The sequence below is a fragment of the Belonocnema kinseyi genome, chromosome 3, assembly GCF_010883055.1.
Source record: "Belonocnema kinseyi isolate 2016_QV_RU_SX_M_011 chromosome 3, B_treatae_v1, whole genome shotgun sequence".
NCBI lineage: Eukaryota > Metazoa > Arthropoda > Insecta > Hymenoptera > Cynipidae > Belonocnema > Belonocnema kinseyi.
The window spans coordinates 94,639,348-94,659,507 of NC_046659.1; the positions used below are offsets into that span (position 1 = coordinate 94,639,348).

The window sequence follows — 20,160 nt, forward strand, 5'->3', positions numbered from 1 at the left end:
GTGAAAACTTCCAGCTTAACTTAAAAAATGGTTTACAAATTCTAATTTTCTTTAAAATCTAATGGTTTTTCACTAAAAATACTTCTTTAAAACAGCAGCATAACCTACAATTCTTTAAAAATTGTCAATCTTATTTGAAATATAATTTTGCCATTAAAAATACCTATTCCTGAAAAAACACTACAGCATAATCCAAAATTGTACAGAGATTCTGAATCTTGATTGAATTATAGTGATTTTTGTTTAAAAATAAGAATTTCCAGTGTAAAACGACAAAATAACCTAAACTTGTTCAAAATCGGGAGTGCTGATAATGATTTTCGTTTAAGACCAATCATTTCTCATGAAAAAAATTAATGTGGCTTAACATTTTCAGTAAGTTCAAGTTCTCTTCTAAACTTTATAATTTTCTATTAAAATGATTAAAAATAAATTCTAATTTTCGCCGAAATGCACTCACGTAAATCATTTATATTGTTGTCAATAATTCATTTAATAATTGTAAAGTTTTAATCTAACAGTGAAAGGGTATTGGAAATTCAAAAGTGTTTATTACTTTGCATAATGATTTTTCTGATTTTTGTTATTCGTAAATTTCATTTTCAAAATTTAAAGTTAAGGATATAGAACTTTTTTTCGTAAGTAATAATTGCTTTGTTGACGGCGTTCATACAAAAATATGATTAATACATTTTAACGTCTCAAACAACTTATTTTCTCGAAAATAATTTATAAAACAAAAAATGCATACGCCCTGTATTACGATATTTCTTTGTCGTTTATTTTTCATAATCAGATCTCGAATTTTAAAAATCGTTTCTGTGAAAATATTTAATGGTATTTTTATTCAATATTCGTCTCACTTTTCCAGACTGTCCACAACTGTGATGTGCATCCGGACTGTGGCATCGGAACAGCTTTCGAAGATGTGCCGGAAAAGTAAGTGTCTTTAAATTTTTCCGCCACTCATGTTAAGATCGCTATTTCGGAAGGGTTGCTTGTAAATTTTCACTAATTTAGTAATTGCTGCTTAGTTTTTTTTTTAAATTAGCAATTTTTTATTACAATTAGCATATAGTAGACCGTTTTTTATGTAATTTAAGTTTGAATATTGTACAAAGCTTTTCAAATTTTAGAATTAATGTTATAAATTAGAAACTGTTGTCGTGCGACTGCCGACCTCAATTTTATTTGTAACTATTTTTTTCAGATTTTTTTTTGTTCACTCAGAAAGTTTTGAATACGAAGCGATCGAATATTTGCCAAAGCAGCAATTGTAATCATTGCTTAAATTCAAGAGCTATGCCAAATTGTCCTCATGCTCTGGTTGATATTCCTAAATATTAAGTTTGCACATTATATGCATTTTTCCTTGCTTCTTCCATCATTTATTGCAAATATTATGTCCAGGAATGTAGGCCACATTAATCGCTTGGAAAATAATTTGCAACGGACTATGTAAATAATTTGAAAATTTGCGTTTTACTGCTCAAAGAATTTGTTCAAATTTTACAAAAAAATTGTATTGAAATTAAGTCTTTAGTTAAATAGCAAAGCACATTTCGGGAAAATCTGCTACTAAAATTATGCATTTTTCTAAAAAAAAAGAGAGGAGGAAATATGTCCTTTCCAATGATTCGTATTTTGTTGAAAGTAGAAACATTTATTTCTGCATTAGTCAACTTGGCCGTAACGTTATGAGAGACAGTAGACTTTCACGTCGAAGCAAAACTGGCACCGAGATATTTCATATGAGTCTCAGGTAATATCGAGAATGATTAGCTTGGTGTGAAGCTCTTTACGATTAAACCTGACATTATAATTAAAGATCTAACATAGCAGGTTTTATATTTTAAATTAAGCTGATTAAAAAGAGCCGGAAATTCAATGTTGTCTACTCTTTAGACGCTGAAAATAATACTGTAACATCTTCAGATAGGAAAGTCTTTAAATTGCTTTTTAATGCTTGAGGTTTCTTTTGTAGATTATTTAGTTTTGTAAATAATGAGGTATTTAAATACTGAGCTGGAGGCTCGGCTGTGGCATTGAAGTATTATAATTATTTTGTAGACATTTGTTTTCTAAATACAGTTTTACGTCGAACCTTCAGTTCCAGTTTTATATGATAAATAAGCATGGTAGTTTTTTTAAATTCAAGTTTGCACGATTTGCATGTCGAGTTTGAGATCATGATGTATAATCGGTAGTAGCGTAAGTACTATTTGATTAATATTAGTCATAATTTATATATAACTAGCAGTGTTGGGGAGTAATTCGTTAATAGTAACGAGTTTGAGTAAAATTCTTTTAACTTGAAAAAACAATTTTTAGGGTAAAATTGTGTTGTAAGAACAAATGAATTTACATTAGACTGACTAAATTTTACATATTTCTAATTAGTTCAGTTTTGTAATTTGTTGATTTTTAAATGAGAGGATTTAAAAATTAAAATCTTTTACCTCTTAAATTAGCTTTTCAATCCTAATATTTCCAAAATGAAAGAGTTCGTAAAATTAAAATTGTATATGTATCTATAATAATTTAAACTTATAACTATTTGAGCATGCCGGTAAAAGCCTATCAAAATAATGTTAACCAAATTATTAATTTGGTAAATCATAATTAAAAATTGAATGTCTAAATTAATTCTATTAAATTTTTTTATAACTTCACAAGAGTAGGTAACCCTCTTATTGATTTACTTCCCCAGCACTGATAACTGCTATCTCTAAGAGTTTAAAATAATATTGAAATTTAAGTTTGCCATATTCTATTACTTTTCTTTATTTTATTTTCTCGGCCGTCGAAAGCAACAAAAAATACACTGAACAAAAGTAATTTCAAAATTCTTAGGACGTTTCAGTAATCGAACCTATATATTTTTCTATTATTTTGGTGTTCTGTAAAATCTTCTTATTAATTTTTATATATCAGATTACAATATTTAACCAATTATACGGGGCCATCTATAAACTATTATACTAATTTTTGGTTTTTAAAAAAAATTGATTTTTGTATTTAATTACTAAGAAATTAAGAAAGTTTCTTTAGAGTCTATAGTAAATATTGGTTAAATTAAAAAAAATAGATTTTTTGTTGATTATGGTTATCTGTCACCTCATGAATACATAAAAATGAAAATGTTTATAATTGAAGGAGACAACCATATTTATTTTAAAAAATCGATTTGAAACCAACGTTAACCTTTACTTACCATATAATCCGTTGAAAGTTTATTCATTTCTTAGTAATTAAATATTGTGTATGATACAAGCTTTGGTAACAAATCAAGAAAAATTAATTGTTTATACAATTTGAAAATAAACAAAAAATATTCATTAAGTGTGTCATTGATTCCAGAAAATACTAACTTTTCATAATTTGTTGGGAGGAAAAAAAATTTAACCACTAAACGTCTTACACATAAAATATTACTTCTTCGCGATTTGCAGGGTACATACCATTTACTAAACAAATAATAATTTTTTTAATCAGTAAAAATAAGTTAAATATTACTTGAACACTTGTCACTTATTGGGTGGAAATTATTCCTTGAAAATTTCTTAAGATGTGACTGAAATTCAATTTACAAAAAGTTAATAACAATATTTGTTTTTATAACAAGCGCATTGAAATTTCGACCTTCGTTGCCTCTTGAGTGATTCGCAGTCGCTGGTTTCAGCTCTTTAGTCTAGGGTTGAAAACACAACTTTCGACCCGCTCATGAGGCAACGAAGATCCAACTTTCGATGCCTGTGTTATGAAAAAAAAGGAATCTCTTTCTCCCAGCACCTCGAAAATCGGAAGGAGGGGATCCTGGGCCTTTTCGGAAAAAGTTTTTTTGGACCTACCTAGTATAGCGTAAAGTCGGCTGCACCCCTCCCCAAAATTGGTACGGTAGTTTATAGACAACCCCTGACTACATATAATCGATCCTTAGTAAACCTCTTTGTTTCTGTTTTAAAAATATAATGATAATTTAGATTCTATGTTATTCTTGACACCTTTACTTAATTTCTTTGACTTATCCTTTGATTTATCCTTAGTAGAATTAATTTTTTCTGATCAGTTTGTAATTTTATTAATTTCTCCCAACAGGAGTCTTTTGCAGTACATTGATGAGGAGTTGTTGCTAAGGTATTGGCAGGTAACCTTTTCCCTTGCACCTTGCACTTACGCTTCTTAATGCCGAATGCGCATAAAATTATTAGCTAGAAAAAATATTAAATGATCTCTTATTCGCGAATGGCCTTACGTATGAAGTTTTAAAACGCTAGTTATCAGCATTCGAAACGCTAGTTTTATTTGTATGCACGTCTTTATAAAATACTAGATTTAAAAAATTTTAATAATACGTTTAATTAATGCACTCGTAGCCAATATTTTTTTTATAAATTATAGTAACTAATTTAAACATTTTCAGGATGAATATGATATGATTATCAAATTTTCGACTCTTTGAATTCTAAAGCGTATACTCTTTTTATTTCGGAGTTGAAATTATGGTTTTTGTAAATGTCAGTCGCTTGATGCTTCGGCTCTTGCTTTTTCCCACGCTCTCGACATTGATTGTCAGTTCAGTGACTAATTGTAAATAATCGTTATTTAAAATCTAGAATAATTTCCTTTTCGTAAATCTGTTCGGTGTTAAAATTCTTTACGTTTGAGTCGTCTATTTTATTGGGCTTAAGGAAAATGGTTCTTACTAAAAAGAACTTCTCTTTTTTGGGTACTAATTTCCTGTTTCGGATTTAAATTTGTGGAGGTAACTAAAATTAAGGTTTTGTCTTCGTCTTTTTCTTTTTTTTTCACCCAAACTTTCTATCCTAAATCACTATTATTTAGTATTGGGAATCCAAGTTTACAGAAGTGTTTAAAGAAATATTATTTTAAACTCAAAAATTGGAATTTCAAGTTTTATTTTTAAGACATCGGTTCATTATAATTCTTTGAAAACACTTGAAATTTTTGGATTCTCATTCTATTATTGTAATTAATTCGACATATTTTTTTTATAATTATAAAATTAAAATCTGATTCGATTCTTTCTTATTTTTGATAGACTATTCTTGATTTTAAATGGCCATAAATAAATCCTGTACATTTTTTTATTTTAACAGAGTTTGTAAATAACAAGTAACTTCCCAAATTCAACGGTAACCCATTTTCGAAGCTTATCCATGTAATGTCGGTTTTATATGTGCAGGGGAAGCGCAATGTCGATGGTTGGTGGGCATTGCGACCAGCTGTACTCCCTGCAGTAAGTAAAAAATCCAAAAGCCCTAAAAGGTCTAAAATTCTCGCAAATATTTAGTTGATATACACTTTTCTCATTCCTGCAAAGTTATTTTGTATTTCAGTTTTAAGCTCCCAATTAAGTTTGCAAAATTTATCATTTGTTTTCTCCTTTAATGTTGTCCATTCATTATTGGCTTAATTAAAAAATACCATCTAATAAATTAATTCCTGTTTAACGTACATTTTTTTAATTATAATCATACCATATTTTACTTCATTTTGCTTTATTTACACAGAAAAAATGCGCCATGAAAACATTCCTTAGTGCAAATGAAAACCCAGTTATTTTTTACACGAATCGCACCAATGAGCTTTAAAACGCTTGAGAGCATCTTCTCATTAATATTATTCAGCTTGTTTCAATACACCAATCAACATCATACTGTTATTCCATACATTATTTTTTTACACATTGTTCTGCAAGCTATTTTCCAATTGTGATTAACATCTACGAAATCTGTTATATTCTTTTCAAAGTAGAAAAATATCAATATTTTGTACATTCTAAAAATTATCACAAAGATTCCATGACAAAGAGAGATTATTACAAACAAATAGAGGAGAATAAAGCAGATTTTTAATGAGTGAAAATAACTAAAATTATAATCTAATTAATGTATTTGTTGATTATTTCAGAGCTACCTTACCTCTTGGCGAGTCCTCGAATGATTGCGAGGTACATCGTGGGTTTTACAGTAACATATCTGGTAAGTCGAAAAATTTTAATTTGCTGATTTGTGTGTGTGCGTGTGTATCTGTGGTGAAATTTTCAATAGGCATAGCAGTAGATAACATCATTTTAATGGAGTATTAGTGTTCTAAAATTGCCATTTCACGGTCCTACCCGTTTAAAATAATTGTTTTTTGGATTATTCAGGAATTTTATTTTCTTAAAAATAGATGTTTTGATAGATTTTTTCTTTTGTTTTCTTTTGTATTTAAATCTATATTTGTATTCATCTAGGCTGGGCGCGATTCTAATTTCGATGCAATATTATTTTGTGACATTGAAATTTGCCAGAGATCTCAATCAGAATTTTAAACTTGACATTATTCAATACATTTTTGCAATTATAATATTAAAAAGGTACTAAGAAATGTTCTATAGTTCATTTTTTATTTCATATAACTATAATTTTAGAACCCTATTTAAAATTTGTCATGAAGCAAACTTAATGTTCATTACTCGCTTCAGTTCCGTAATGTTTTTCATTGTGATGTGGTTCATTCTGTAATAAGTTTCGATGTTTGTAAAGACCATTAGATTATGTTTCAAGTCTCTTATTAATGCATTTAGAAAATCTCAATTTACACTAATCGTAGTGAGTTTTCTCTGTAGATACTAGATATACAATTTACATTTAAACACGGCATGAGTCACATTTCAGACTCAGACAGAATTTGATGTGTTTTTATTTTAAAAATGGTGTGTCTGCGTCAAAGCAAACATACTCAAGAATACTCAATAATAATCTTGCAAACTTTTTGGCAAGTCTTTTTTTCAAACATTAATTTCGAAATTACAGGTATTTTGTAGATTTTAAACAGTGGAAAATAGTCATTGGTATTTGAGAATCATACGTAATAACTTTTTGTAATTGGGTCGTTTTGATGATTTTCTTCGTAATTTTTCATTAGCTTTTTTAAAAAATAGATGTGTGCCAAAAATAACTAAAAATGGGAAAATTCAATTTCTCAAATCAAAACCTTGTGAGAACAAATTGTTTAAATTTGATAACCTCTGCAAAGCTTCAGATAAAAACAGATTTTTTCATTCCCAAAGTGCAATGCTTACTTATTTTTAAAAACTAAGTTCACTTCAAATTTTTTCTCAGGTCTTGTGAGAATTATATGGTACTTTGCTTTTGAATTTTTTAAACATCTGGATAATATAAGGATAGAAACTCAACTAAAACTATTTTGGTTAAAAAATTATACTTATTTCGAAAAGTTATCACATTTTTAGTCTTTTTTCAAATTTTTAAATTCATTATAACGCGAATTTCAAAGTATAACTAATAACCAAATCGGTTAATTCAATTTTAACCAAATTAATTTCGGGTCTGCATTTTATTGGGAAAAAGGAAGAATATTCTGCTAATATAAAAAAATTTGAATTAACAATAAAAAAACGTTCAATTTCCTTAATTTACGATTAGCCCATTGCATTTTAGTTTATTTTTTCTTATGAAAGCTAGTTTCTTTCAATAAGTGAAAACCAGACCTGAGTTTTATTTAATTTTATTTAATAGCTTATGACGTTGGCGAATAATTTTCTTAGCTTCATAAAATCGAATTGAAGAAATTATATTTTTAAGGCTTTTTGGAGTATTCAGTAATAAATTATCACAAAGTCTAGGTTAACATATTTTGTAGGTAAATTAAATTTTGAAAAAGATCGATAAAACAATTGAGGAAACATAAAACATAAGTATAAAGACTTACATAAGAATCAAGGCCATCAGTGTAGTATTTTTTTAAACAAAATATATTTGTTTAAGCTTTTCTTTTTGTAGATAAGTTGTACATTGTGAAATGAAAAAAAAATCTCTATAGACTTCCCGGTCAAAAAGTAATTTTACTGTCATTTCCCGGTTTTCTCGGTCTTAAGAATTCCCGGTTATTTCCGGGTCCAGCGGCTATGATGTTGTAAGAGATTAGTTTTAGAGTCAAAATGCAAAACTCAACAAAGTAAACAAATGGATTTTTCCAATAAATTGTTTTCATATTTTTGTGAACATCACAGAATTTATGTTTTCTGAGATATTTTTAATTGGATATTTTATTTCAAATTTTACTTTTTATTTATGTTTCCAAATTAATTAAAATTTGGTTTGTACTGCATATTAAACATTCTTTTCACAAGTTCAGAAATCAATGATTTCAGTTGATATTAAAACAAATACATTTTTTAAAAATTCAAATTAGGGTAACAGATATAACATTTCTGCGAGTAATATAGGATACTAGATTGAAAAATTTTCAACACTATTTCAGAAATATTGCAAAAAACTGTAAATAAAATTTCATTGAATGTACACTTCATCGAACATAACCGATGTTTTGACAAAACTGTGCTGATTTTTTCTTTGATTCTTTGAAGATCTGAATCTATAACAAATAAGTTATACTAATTTTAAATTGTAAAATCGTTTATAAATCCATTGTTCAAGTATACCAATTTTTTAATGTTTAAAACCTTTTTCTTCTAAGTTCCGACCTTGGTTGAATTCAAGGAAAATCCCAAGCAATGTTTATATCGATTCTACAAGTTTCATCCTAAATCGGTCCTCTTGGTAAAATCATACCGAACCTAATAAAGTAATATTATTTTTTTATCTTTTCTAACTTCTTGTAGTACTTTTTAATTAATAATGAGGTACGAAATTGTGACACATATATCACAAGAAAAAAACCCGGGAAAAACATTAATTTCAATCTGGGAATTTGAAAACGAAATTTCTCTAGATACCTTTTCTTTGTGAATTTATGTTCTTCAAGATATATAATTTGTTTATTTATTGAGAAATTAATTCAAATAATGGTATATCTAATGTCTTGTTCGCTTAGTCCTCATATAATCATAATTTACTAAATCTTTGGAATGATCCAATTACCCAAATGAATATGATTTTGGACAGAAGGAGAAGCGTGCTTTTGATCAATTTAATAATGTTTGAAGAGCCTTATGTATGTAATGCCTAATCCAATAACGTAAGCAGGCACTAGTGTACAAAGTAGATTGGGTGCTTCCTTGCTTAGGGTCGCAAGCAAGTCCTAGGCGCCACAGCTCTGTGGACGAGCTGTATAACCTGGTGAGCGGTTCCTTGTCATTAGCAGCAGTCAATGGACAACGCCAACGATCGCTCTCGGACAGTGGCCCGAGAGACGAATCCCTACAGTCTAAGGGTAGGAGCACGCATCATAAATTCAGAGCATGCTCGCATATCTCTTCCCACAGACGTGCCGCCATGTACTAATTGCTAAAATTAAACGTACGATGCTGTTTCCTTCCTAAAAATAACAATTCTTAACCCACGACTCTTGCTTTGATTTTACTTAAACATCTAAAACACTCGGTCCAGGACTGATGTACGGCACAAAAAAAAGGGAACTAAAATAGTGGTTGATATTTCCGAAAATATATGTGAGGAGAATGTGATATTGCTTTCGCTTTGGTTCTGTGTTTTAAATTGGTGTATTTGTAGGATAGAAATGCTAGTGTATTATGTAGATGGGCCTAAAGTTAACCCTTGGCGTTTATAAAATTTTTTGGTTGAAGAGGATTTTCTAAACTGGAAAGATGAATCTGGAGTTTTTTTTTAGAAACTTGTTCAACATAGTTTCGAAGTGAATCCAACTTTTAAATTTCAAAGAAATAAAATGATCACACGAGATTTTTTATATTTCAGGAATCACAGTCCGTCCCCCTTTTTTACCTAATTCCCCTTCTTTTCCCCTTGAATGTGAAAAAGCATTTGAAGCACATGTATTCGAGATTTCTTTACCAAATTTTCTCCTGTTCTTTTTTCACAAGGGATTACAAGATTCTTTTTTATCCTACCAATTTTAGGTATTTCCTAAATGCCTACTGTGAAGAAGCGCCAACGGTTTAATCGAGAAACCGAGCCCGAAAGATTAATCAATTCTGCATTTTTAACAAAATAGGTGAATTTGTACCAAATAGTTGACTTATCAACCACAACAAATTAATCTTTAACAAAGTAGCTCAACTTTTAACTAAGTAGTTAAATTCTCGCAAAAAAAGAATTATTCTCAATCAAAAATGTGGTAGTTGACATTTCCATCTAAAAATATTTTTTATTTAATTTACCAACAGTTAAATTCAACCAAAAATGACGAATTTTCTAAAAAAATTGTTGAATTTACTACCAAATTGTTCAATTTTCAATCCAAAAAGCCCAAAAATGTAAACTTTCGACAAAAACGTTCATTTCCAATTTAAAAAAAAGCCGAATTTTAAACAAAATAGTTAAATTTCCTTGCAAAGAGATGAATCTTAAACCGAGAAAGATTTTTCAGTCAAGAAGAAAATAAACTTTCAATCAAATTGTTTCAACAAAACAGGTAAATTTCCGAAAAAAAGCATGTCTTTTTTACAAAAATGTTGAAATTTCAACCAAATAATTACAATTTTAACCAAAAATATGAATTTTCAACAAAAATGTAAAATTTGATGTATCATAAAAATCTTTAATTTTAAATTAAAAATAGCTTAATGAAATCAAAGAAGACGAATTTAAAAAAAGGTACATTTTACACTAAAGAGATGAATTGTCAACTGACTGAATGAATTTACAACCAAAAAAGTTATTTTTAACTAAGTATGTCAAGTTTAAACCGAAAACGTGAATTCTTAACTAAAAATGTAATGGTTGATACTTTAACCTAACAGCATTACATTTATGCCAAAAGAGAAAAATTTACAAACTAAAAAAGACGAATTTTCAACAAAATAGTTGAATTATCTATCACAAGTGCTTTTTAACCAAGTAATTAAATTTTGAACCAAATAATGAAATTGCTAACCGAAAAAGATGAATTTTTACAAAAAATACAATAGACTTTTCGACCAAAAATAGAGCTTTCTACCAAAAATAATTGTATTTTCTTATCAGGATCTATTAAAATAAATAAAATGAACTTGACTTGAATAAATAAGAAAATACAAATTCAAAATAATATGCAAAAAAGCGTATATTAAGACCCTTTTGAAAAGTATAGTTAATTAGGATTTTATTGTTATAAAAATTGGTTTTACATGTCAGCAAAATGCCTATGTAACAAAATGTATCTTGTCAACTACTTATTTTAATATATAATAATTTTTAAATTTCTTTTTTATACTACAATCTTTTTTTGATTGACATTAAAAATGGTTTTGAACATGTGAAAAAGTAGTTTCTCCAGTAGTCATTTTTGTGTCTTTAAATTATTTCTTTCTAGCATGCTCAGCAGAATACTTTGAATCACTCAGAGTTCTGTACTGAAAATAATGCACTAAACAACGTTGATGAGAAGAATAAAACAAAATCTATCTACTAATAAAAATATATTTAAAAAAATTCAAACATTAGCAACTTTTATTTCTGTTCTTTGTCTATTTTTTAATCTTTGGCCTTTTTACACTTTTTTGTAATAAATTTTTATCAGCAGTAATTGGTAATGTGATCAACCGATTTTTCAAAGCTAGCTAAACAACATTTTTTATATACAAAAATGACTAAAAACTTGCGAAAGAAATGGTGCTACTGACAGTGGGTACTTTTGTTCAATATTCACGAGACGCCCACATGTTATAAAAAGTTTTTAATAATTAAATCCTGATCCAACAAAAATCCCCTTTTTTGCCTAAAATTGAACTACCGAACCGCTGTGATCCCTGTTATTTGAACATGGAACTCTCAGATAAATATTCGGATTTTGCAGACTTGCTTCCTTAATAAATGCTTCTGTAAGTGAATAAAAAATCCAGAAAATCCTCTGTGTTAGTCGTAAATAAATGGTTAAATTCATCCTTAGGTGATGGGGAAATAGCAGACAATGGCGATGGGGAAGGTATCAGTCCAGATTTATTATCGGACACGCCACCGGTTCCTCCTAGAAGAAGGGATAGAAAAAGGCACACTCCTCCAAGACCAATTAGCAATGGCCTCCCTCCAACGCCAAAAGTTCATATGGGAGCTTGTTTTTCAAAAGTATTCAACGGATGTCCATTGAGAGTACACTGCACAGCGAGTTGGATTCATCCTGATACGAGGGATCAGCACTTGTTAATCGCTGCAGAGGAAGGAATTTATAATTTGAACCTTAATGAACTCCATGATGCTGCGATAGATCAACTCTATCCGAGAAGAACGATTTGGATGTATGTTATTAAAGACGTTCTCATGTCTCTTTCAGGTAAAATAATTTTATCTTTTATCCTTGAGAATAAATTTGCAATAAACTATATCTTCTACGTATTCTTGGAATAATATAATATATAATTGTCAACGTTTTGAGAATAATTAAACGTTTAAGGTTCACAATATTTAAAAATCTTCAATTGTGAACGGTGGAAATGACAGTGATTTTTTTGTTGATGCATAGTACATTTTTGAGTTAAAAAATATATCCAATCACTTTGAATGTTATTTGATACTAGATGCTACATGATCTGATACTTGATAATATATATCATCTTTAAGTTTTCTATAATTATTTTAATTTAAAATCATAATTTTAAATGCGCATTTCTAAACAGTTTAATATTTTATTCAAACATTAAAAATTTGAGTCTTTTTTAAATGTAATTATTTTAGATATAAATATTCTGCATTTTTTGGTTCCAATTTGAAACTATTTTTTGGGAGTATTTTTAAAATATTCCAAAATATTGAGCATTTCAAAACTCAACTTTAAAAAAGTATAATTTTCAATTAAAAGGCTTACAATAGTGCTATTTAAAAAATTGGAATCATACTAATCTTGGTTTTTTGTTTTAATTTGCAATATAATTTCTTAAAATTGTCCAATTTACAGTTGCAGATCTAACAAAAATGAATTATTTAAAGTTGAAAAATATATTATCGGATGATTTTAAGATTGAATAATAATTCCAAATGGAATATTACAAATTCAACGGTTTGAAATTAATAAGTAAGAACTTGTGTTGTTGTGTCTTCATTTGGAATGGTTACAATTTTAGAGTCCTGAATCTTCATGATGAGCACTGAATTTTCAATTTCTCCCTTCATAAGTTTTAATTTTGCAATTAAAATTGAAATGGTCGAATTTAGGAAAGTAACTTAACATTTTGAAAATGTTTGATTTTATTTTTTATTCTTAAGTGATAATTGAAAATTTTTCCATTTTGAACGGAGCATTTAATTTTTGATTTTAGAAAAAAAATTCTAATCAATTTTAATATTAAATTTACATTTTTTATGTGTAATAAGAATTTTAAATTCTCGAATTTCAGAAGATTGACTTCTAAACATTCATATTAGTTAAAAAATTTTAATTATTCAAACTTGTAATATGAAATCATTCCAGTCCAATATTCTTCAATTGAAAATCAAATTGGTCATTTTAACGTTTTGAATTTGAAATGAGACAATTTCCACTCCTTTATAATGAAATTATCAAATTTTCAAAATTTTAGTCTGAAAATTTTGCAGTGCTTAAGAGCTGATTAAAAATGTTTCAATTTCAGATTATTTAATTTCAAACGAATTTATTTAAGAATGATACAAGTTATTACTTATTGTGTCAAAAATGGGAAAACTTAAAAAAGAATTTTCATTTCATAACCCCCTTACATTTTGCATTTATTAATAGTTATACAAGACATTGTTTGTAATTAGTTTGCTACCAGTGAAACGTGTTGAAATGGAGTAGAATTGACTAGATTTTATTTTAATTTTAATCTGTAATTTTTTCAATAGTTCACCTGGAAAACGTGGAAAAGTCATGAGTTTTTAAAACCGGACTTCCGTAGCAACCATTTAAAATGATTGTACAGCCAAAAAATTCAAAAGTATTCAATAGTATTAAAATATGGTTCTTATTGCGAGATAATATAGATTTTTAATAATTCTAAATAAGAAAAAGTCATAATTGAGAAGATCCCAATGTTTAAAGAATTCTAAATTTATAGAAATCAATATTTAAAAACAAACTGATTGAATACAAGTTAATAACAATTCTTCGAATATCAATCCAACTGGAAAAAACTACAGCTTTTTATTTGGATTCTAATTGCGAATAAGATATAAAATAAAATATCGTGTTGAAACATTAGAAAATGCAGGAGTTTTTTAATTTGGAAATTGTTTTAACTGTATAAATTTTTATAACGTTTGGAACTTTCTATTTCATATATATATTTTATTTCGGGAATTCCAGTATTGTTTGTTGAAAGTTGTTTTTTTTTAAAGAAAAATTTACCCTTGAACTAAATAATATTCTTAAGACTTTCTGGGATTTACCTCTCAAATTTCTAAACATTTTAAACATTTCTAAACATATTAGTAAGGCATGTAGGGTTTAAATCCTCTAAATTAAAAATAGACCAAACAAATTTGTGTTTTTTTTTTCATTTTTTGCCCAGATTAAAATACAATCGAATATATGAAATTAAATTTGAATAATTATATGGTAAACAATTAGCCTCTTATCATCTGATTATTATTCTTTCAAACCTGTTACTCATCGCGCAATAGCCTTCTTTTTTAAAATGAGGGATATGAGGCCTGCAGTTGATTAAAACTGAAAGAATTTCGAAATTATAATTAAGAATGATTTAATTGAAAGTGAAATTGTCATAATTTCAGGAAAAACACCTCAGCTTTATAGGCACGACCTGTTAGCAATGCAAAGTAAACAAACACATAGGTTCTCATTGCACATGAATAAAATACCCGAGAGATTGGTACCGAGAAAGTTTGCCCTGACGACCAAAGTCCCAGATACGAAGGGCTGCACAAAATGTTGCGTAGGAAGAAATCCCTATAACGGGTGAGAATTTACAAAATATTATTTCGAAAAACTCATTAGTCCAAAAATTTTATTAAATATTTTTATTTGAAACTTCATTTGTATTATTTATAGGTATAAGTATCTCTGCGGGGCAATGTCAGCAGGTATATTTTTAATGCAGTGGTACGATCCACTGAATAAATTTATGTTGCTGAAACACTTTGATTGTATTTTACCTTCGCCTCTGAATGTTTTCGAAATGATCATCACCCCGGAAATGGAATATCCGATGGTGTGTGTGTCTGTCAAACAGGCGTACCAGCAAAATAAATTGAAGTTGGATTTAATTAATATGAACTCGGGCGCGAGTTGGTTTCATAGCGACGAACTCGAGGATATTGACGGTTCAGGTATTATAATAATATAAAAAATCTAGGGTGGCCGTAGTTTCGGGACACCCCGGAAATGAGGGGAAATTCAAGGAATTTCTAATATGTCAAGAACAATCAATTTAAAATTTTAGAATTTTAATTTAAAATTGTTTTATTCCGCTTATAAAAGATTCTATGTTGCAAGTGACCCTGATATAATATTCTTGTTATTTAATTATTGTTTTGCAATTATATTTATACTTTTTTCAGTATTTTTCAGTTTTTTCCAGACGATTATATTTTTATTTAAAAATGGTATTACTTGGTTGGAAATTCGACTGTTTTGTTAAAAAATTTGTTTCAAGTTTCATATTTTTGTGTTAAAAATTCAACAGAAATATTCCTTGTTTGAAAATTCAACTATTTTTTTGTTGTAAATTCGTATTTTTGTTTAAAAAATGTATTCGTTCTGGTAGAAATGACATATTTTTGGAGAAAAATGCAATTGTTTGGTGAATGATTAAATTATGTTGTTGAATATTCTCTGGTTTTGTTTACATGCAACTGTTTTTGATTTAAAATAAAACTATTTTTTGGGAATTAGGCGATACGTATGTTTCTGATTTGCAGACAGAATTTGTTCTAAAAACTTTTTTCTTCACATTTTGTCGTATATATTATTTTTTCTAAGAAAAGTAGTAAATTCGTTTGTAACAAAAAAGAATTCTCCTGGCTACAAAAGTGATTTAGCAAGCGTCAAACTTACCAGACATCTTCATTATCAAAGAACGAGTTCAAAAATCTATTTTTAATTTTGTTAGAAAAACCGCTGCCATTTTGTTAATTTTAAACCTTTTTTCAATTTTCCAGTGGATTTCAAAGAAGACGATGAACGCTATTAGAATTCTAAAAAAATCTCAATCAGCCAGAAATTTATAAAGGTTTAAAGAAAAAAATAGGGTTTTTCTGAAAAACAAAGCACAAAATTCAAATACCCAGAAATTTGTAGGAAAAATTCTGTTTTAAAATCAGAAAAATACGTATCGCCTAATTGCCTCTAAAAAACAACATATTTCACCCTCGAGAGGTTCTGAAATTTTAAGTGCCCTGTCTGATTTGAAATGGATTCGGTCTACTATTACATTTTTTTTCGAAAATTCATCTTTTTCTCATTGAAAATTGAACTACTTGGCGGAAAGTTGAACCAGTTTGTTAGAAAATAATATTTTTATTAAAGATTCATCATTTTAGTTGAAAATTCATCTCTTTGGTTAAAAATTCATTTTTTAACTAAAAATATAACTAGCCCTGTTGAAGATTCGTCGCTTAGCCCAAAATTCATCTCTTTGCTTTAAAGTTTATTTCGTTTGTTTAAAATTGACATTTTTTTATTGAAAATGTATCTACGTGGGTAAAAGTTGAACTGCTTCGTTAAATTTTTTTTGTTGAAGTTATTTTTTTAGGTTGAAAAATTGTAAATTCGTTTTAATGGTTTAATATTAAATTTTTTAAACTGAAAATGTATCTTTTAAAATTTGGATTGAAAATTGGTTTTTTTAGTTGAAAATTCCTTTTTTTTTTGTTAAAAAAAATTAATCTCCTTGGTTTGATTTTTTTTAATGCAACTGTTCGCTTAAAATTAAACTTTTTAGTTGAAAATGCATTTGGCTTGAAAGTTTAACAATTTGGATGAACTTCTCTTTCTCTCTTTTGACTGAAAAATCTTTTTTGGTTGAAAATTCGTCTTTCTGGTTGAAAAATTCATCTCTTTGGTTGAAACTTAAACCGTTTATTTGAAAATTCATTTATTTGGTTGAAAATTTGTATTTTTTTTTTGTAGAAGATTAATCATCTTGGTTGAAAGTTCCTTCTTTTTGATTCAAATATTAACTAATACATTTCTTCTGAGAATTCATCGTTGTAGTTCAACTATTTTTTGTTTGAAAATTCGGCAATTTGTTAAAAAAGTCAACTATTTTGTTGCAAATGTCATTATTTTGTTGAAAATTGAAGTGTCTTGTTAAAGAAGTCATCTTTTTAGGTCGATAATTCAACTGTTTTGTCGAACATTCATTTATTCGAACTTCCTACTAAGAAATTCAAACATTTGGTTGAAAACGCAACTATTTTTAGATAAACTTCAATTTTTTTGTTTAAATGTTCGACTATTTGGTTAAAAATTCATCTTTTTGGTTGAAAATGTAATTATTCTGTTGAAAATTGAAGTATCTTGTTGAAAAGTCAACTTTCTGGATCGATAATTCAACTGTTTTGTTGAACGTTCGTTTATTCGAACTATCTTCTAAACATATAAATTATTTTGTTGGAAAATCAACGGTTTTTATTTGAAGTTTAATATTTTTTGTTTGAAAATTAAGTATTGCGGCCACCCTGATAGTTATGCATTCTCTAATATATAAAAAAATATGATAAGAGTAAAAATAATGTTTGTCTTTCTAGCTACTGTGATACCAAGAAGAGAAAATCTTCAAGTGATAAATGTTACGCAGATAGAGAAAGACGCGATACTCGTCTGTTATGATAGTGAGTTCAAAAAGAAATTTTATTTAAAATGTATTTCCTTCCTTTTTATTTATACCCTTTTAATGCGATTTTTTCAGACGTAATAAAAGTCGTAACGTTGCAAGGCAAGCTGAGAAATAGCAAAAAGCAGATCTCAGATCTGCAGTTTAATTTTCAAATTGAGTCCATAAGTAAGTAAAAATTAAATTCACAAATAAATAATAGATAAATCATAATTATCCTCCTTTCCTTACATTTAAAAAACGACATTTTTGTAGTTTGCTTGCCTGATAGTGTCCTGGCTTTCCACAAGCATGGAATGCAAGGAAGAAGTTTGAAAAATGGAGAAGTTACGCAAGAAATCAGCGATCCAAGTCGAACCTATAGGCTGCTCGGTTCCGATAAGTAAGAAAATTGTTTTCGCTTGATTATTTTCTCACTTCCATTCCTTGAACTATGTCCTAAATTATTTTTTCTTTCAGAGTCGTGATGTTAGAGAGTCATTTAGTTCACACGGGAACGCTCTCTGAGACTGAAGGAGCAGATTTGTATATACTCGCTGGACATGAAGCCAGTTACTAGACCTCTTTATTTTAGCATACCCGTGAGAAAATTGAGGATTATTATACAAATCAATATAATAATTCCATCCAGCTGCGAGTAAATCAATAGAATTCGCTATTCTTGGAAATGAAAGAATTGTAATGGAGGTAGCGATTTTTTCATTATTTAAATTGTGGTCTCTGCCTTGCAAAGTCTCGCCGAAGATGCGATTCTTCTCTATCTATTGCATGCGACAGAATCTCCGAGCAGACTGTATTAAGTAGACTGTTTAATTGCTAAACTAGAAGAATAAGTATTAATTAATTCCATTAAAGCGGAAAATTCATTGAAAGCATCATAGACACTCGTAGGACGCGATAGATGACCTTATAACAAAAAATCGTTAAATGGCACGAAAGATTGTTGAAGGTTTTTATCAATTTTAGAAATTGAATCAGGATGTCTACCTGACCGGGAAAATGACAAATTGACTGTAGATGGAGAATGATTAATTTTTCGTGCCATTGAAATTAATTCAGAAATTGGCCACATTTTCACTTATACTTTAGCTTTTCATGGAACTCAACTCTAACTTATTCAAGGGATATTCATGTAATATAATAGATCTAGCGGATACGTACGAGTAAAAATGAGAGGGGCGAAATTATCGAAATCATTGAAAGCTCACACTGTAGTTAGGTACGAAAATCTAATGAGAATTAAGAAATAGAGGTCGCCACATGTATATTCAGAGAAAATTGGACAGTGGTGCCGTCTAGATTTCGTATCTCAAGATGATTACTTATTTCGATAAAGCTGGAAATCGAGTCAAATTGAGTAAAGTACAGTGATATTGTTTCACTGTGTTACGTTTTTTTTTTGTTAAACAAAAGCGATTTTGATATTCATGTTTATTTCTACACAACTGTTTTTAATTATTAATTATATTGAAATTGAAGATAGGTGACGAGGCGATATTCTATAGAATATCGGCCACTGAAGTATTGTTGAGCGCTGTCGATTAATGTGAAGTCTACGTGTTCTGAACCAAAGTTTATTCTTGAAAAATTCTAAATTTGTAAAGATAAGATAGAAAAGGGAGTGTATTATTGAGAGAGAAAAAAAATAAGAAGCAGAGATTGGAGCTTTGTTTTTTGTAAATAGAGACGAAAGTATTACGATTTAAATGATGAACAAAAGAGATTTCGTTACTGAGACTTTGGAAAGTCTTTTTTAAACTGATTGGTATATTCGAAACATTCCTTTTTAAAATTGTCTTCTTTTTGTACACGAGTGTTGACCTTTTTCATTAAAAATTTCGAAAGAAATCTATATTCGTTTATCATTTTACGTGATTGTAAGAAAATCTTATAATTGTAAACTATCCTCGATAGCAAAACATTGAAATGTTTTCGCAACACTTACAGGATTCGCTGTGTATAGAAATTGTGTACATAAAAATCATTTAATTTTCGCTACACGTTGCGTCACTGCATTTATTTAGTATTAACTCGCGATTACATTTATGAATGGAATCATAAATCATCACTCAATTAAAAGTATTAGGACTACTATTAAATTAAATATAAATAATTTAGCACAAAGAAACACCAAAATATTCAATCAAACGTCGTGTTATTGAATCAAAGGTTGTAAACCTAATCTTGTATAAAAATTAGAATCTAAAGTGTCTTCCTCCCTCGTTCTTTGAAATTTAATTCTAAACCAGTAAGGGATACAATAAGAGGTTTTAACTCCTTTCTCGATCTACTTCACGCAAATTAAAGCTTTCGCTGTAAGGACAAAAATATATTGGCAGTCGATTTCGCTTCGCTTTCGTGGTTACTCGACTTTTATCAGATTTCGATAGAAACGTTCTTGCGATTTTTCGATAGTTCAACTCAATAGTTGCGTACTTCAGAGAATTTATGATGAAAGTCAA

General features: G+C 28.5%; 1 protein-coding gene across 4 annotated transcripts in view; it reads left to right on the forward strand.

Moving 5' to 3' along the window:
- Positions 1 to 19,797, forward strand: part of LOC117169165 (mitogen-activated protein kinase kinase kinase kinase 5) — a 26,027-nt gene extending 6,230 nt beyond the window's left edge. Inside the window, exons 8-18 of one of the 4 annotated variants that reach the window (XM_033355381.1) lie at positions 872 to 939; positions 4,099 to 4,137; positions 5,207 to 5,260; positions 5,935 to 6,005; positions 11,842 to 12,222; positions 14,637 to 14,820; positions 14,914 to 15,191; positions 17,613 to 17,696; positions 17,774 to 17,866; positions 17,954 to 18,080; positions 18,158 to 19,797. In XM_033355381.1, coding sequence (XP_033211272.1) covers positions 872 to 939; positions 4,099 to 4,137; positions 5,207 to 5,260; positions 5,935 to 6,005; positions 11,842 to 12,222; positions 14,637 to 14,820; positions 14,914 to 15,191; positions 17,613 to 17,696; positions 17,774 to 17,866; positions 17,954 to 18,080; positions 18,158 to 18,257 — 1,479 coding nt within the window. In that variant the 3' untranslated portion in view covers positions 18,258 to 19,797. The remainder of the gene's footprint in view (positions 1 to 871; positions 940 to 4,098; positions 4,138 to 5,206; positions 5,261 to 5,934; positions 6,006 to 11,841; positions 12,223 to 14,636; positions 14,821 to 14,913; positions 15,192 to 17,612; positions 17,697 to 17,773; positions 17,867 to 17,953; positions 18,081 to 18,157) is intronic. The other 3 variants (XM_033355383.1, XM_033355382.1, XM_033355384.1) reach the window with 3 other exon arrangements.
- Positions 19,798 to 20,160: the final 363 nt, after the last annotated feature.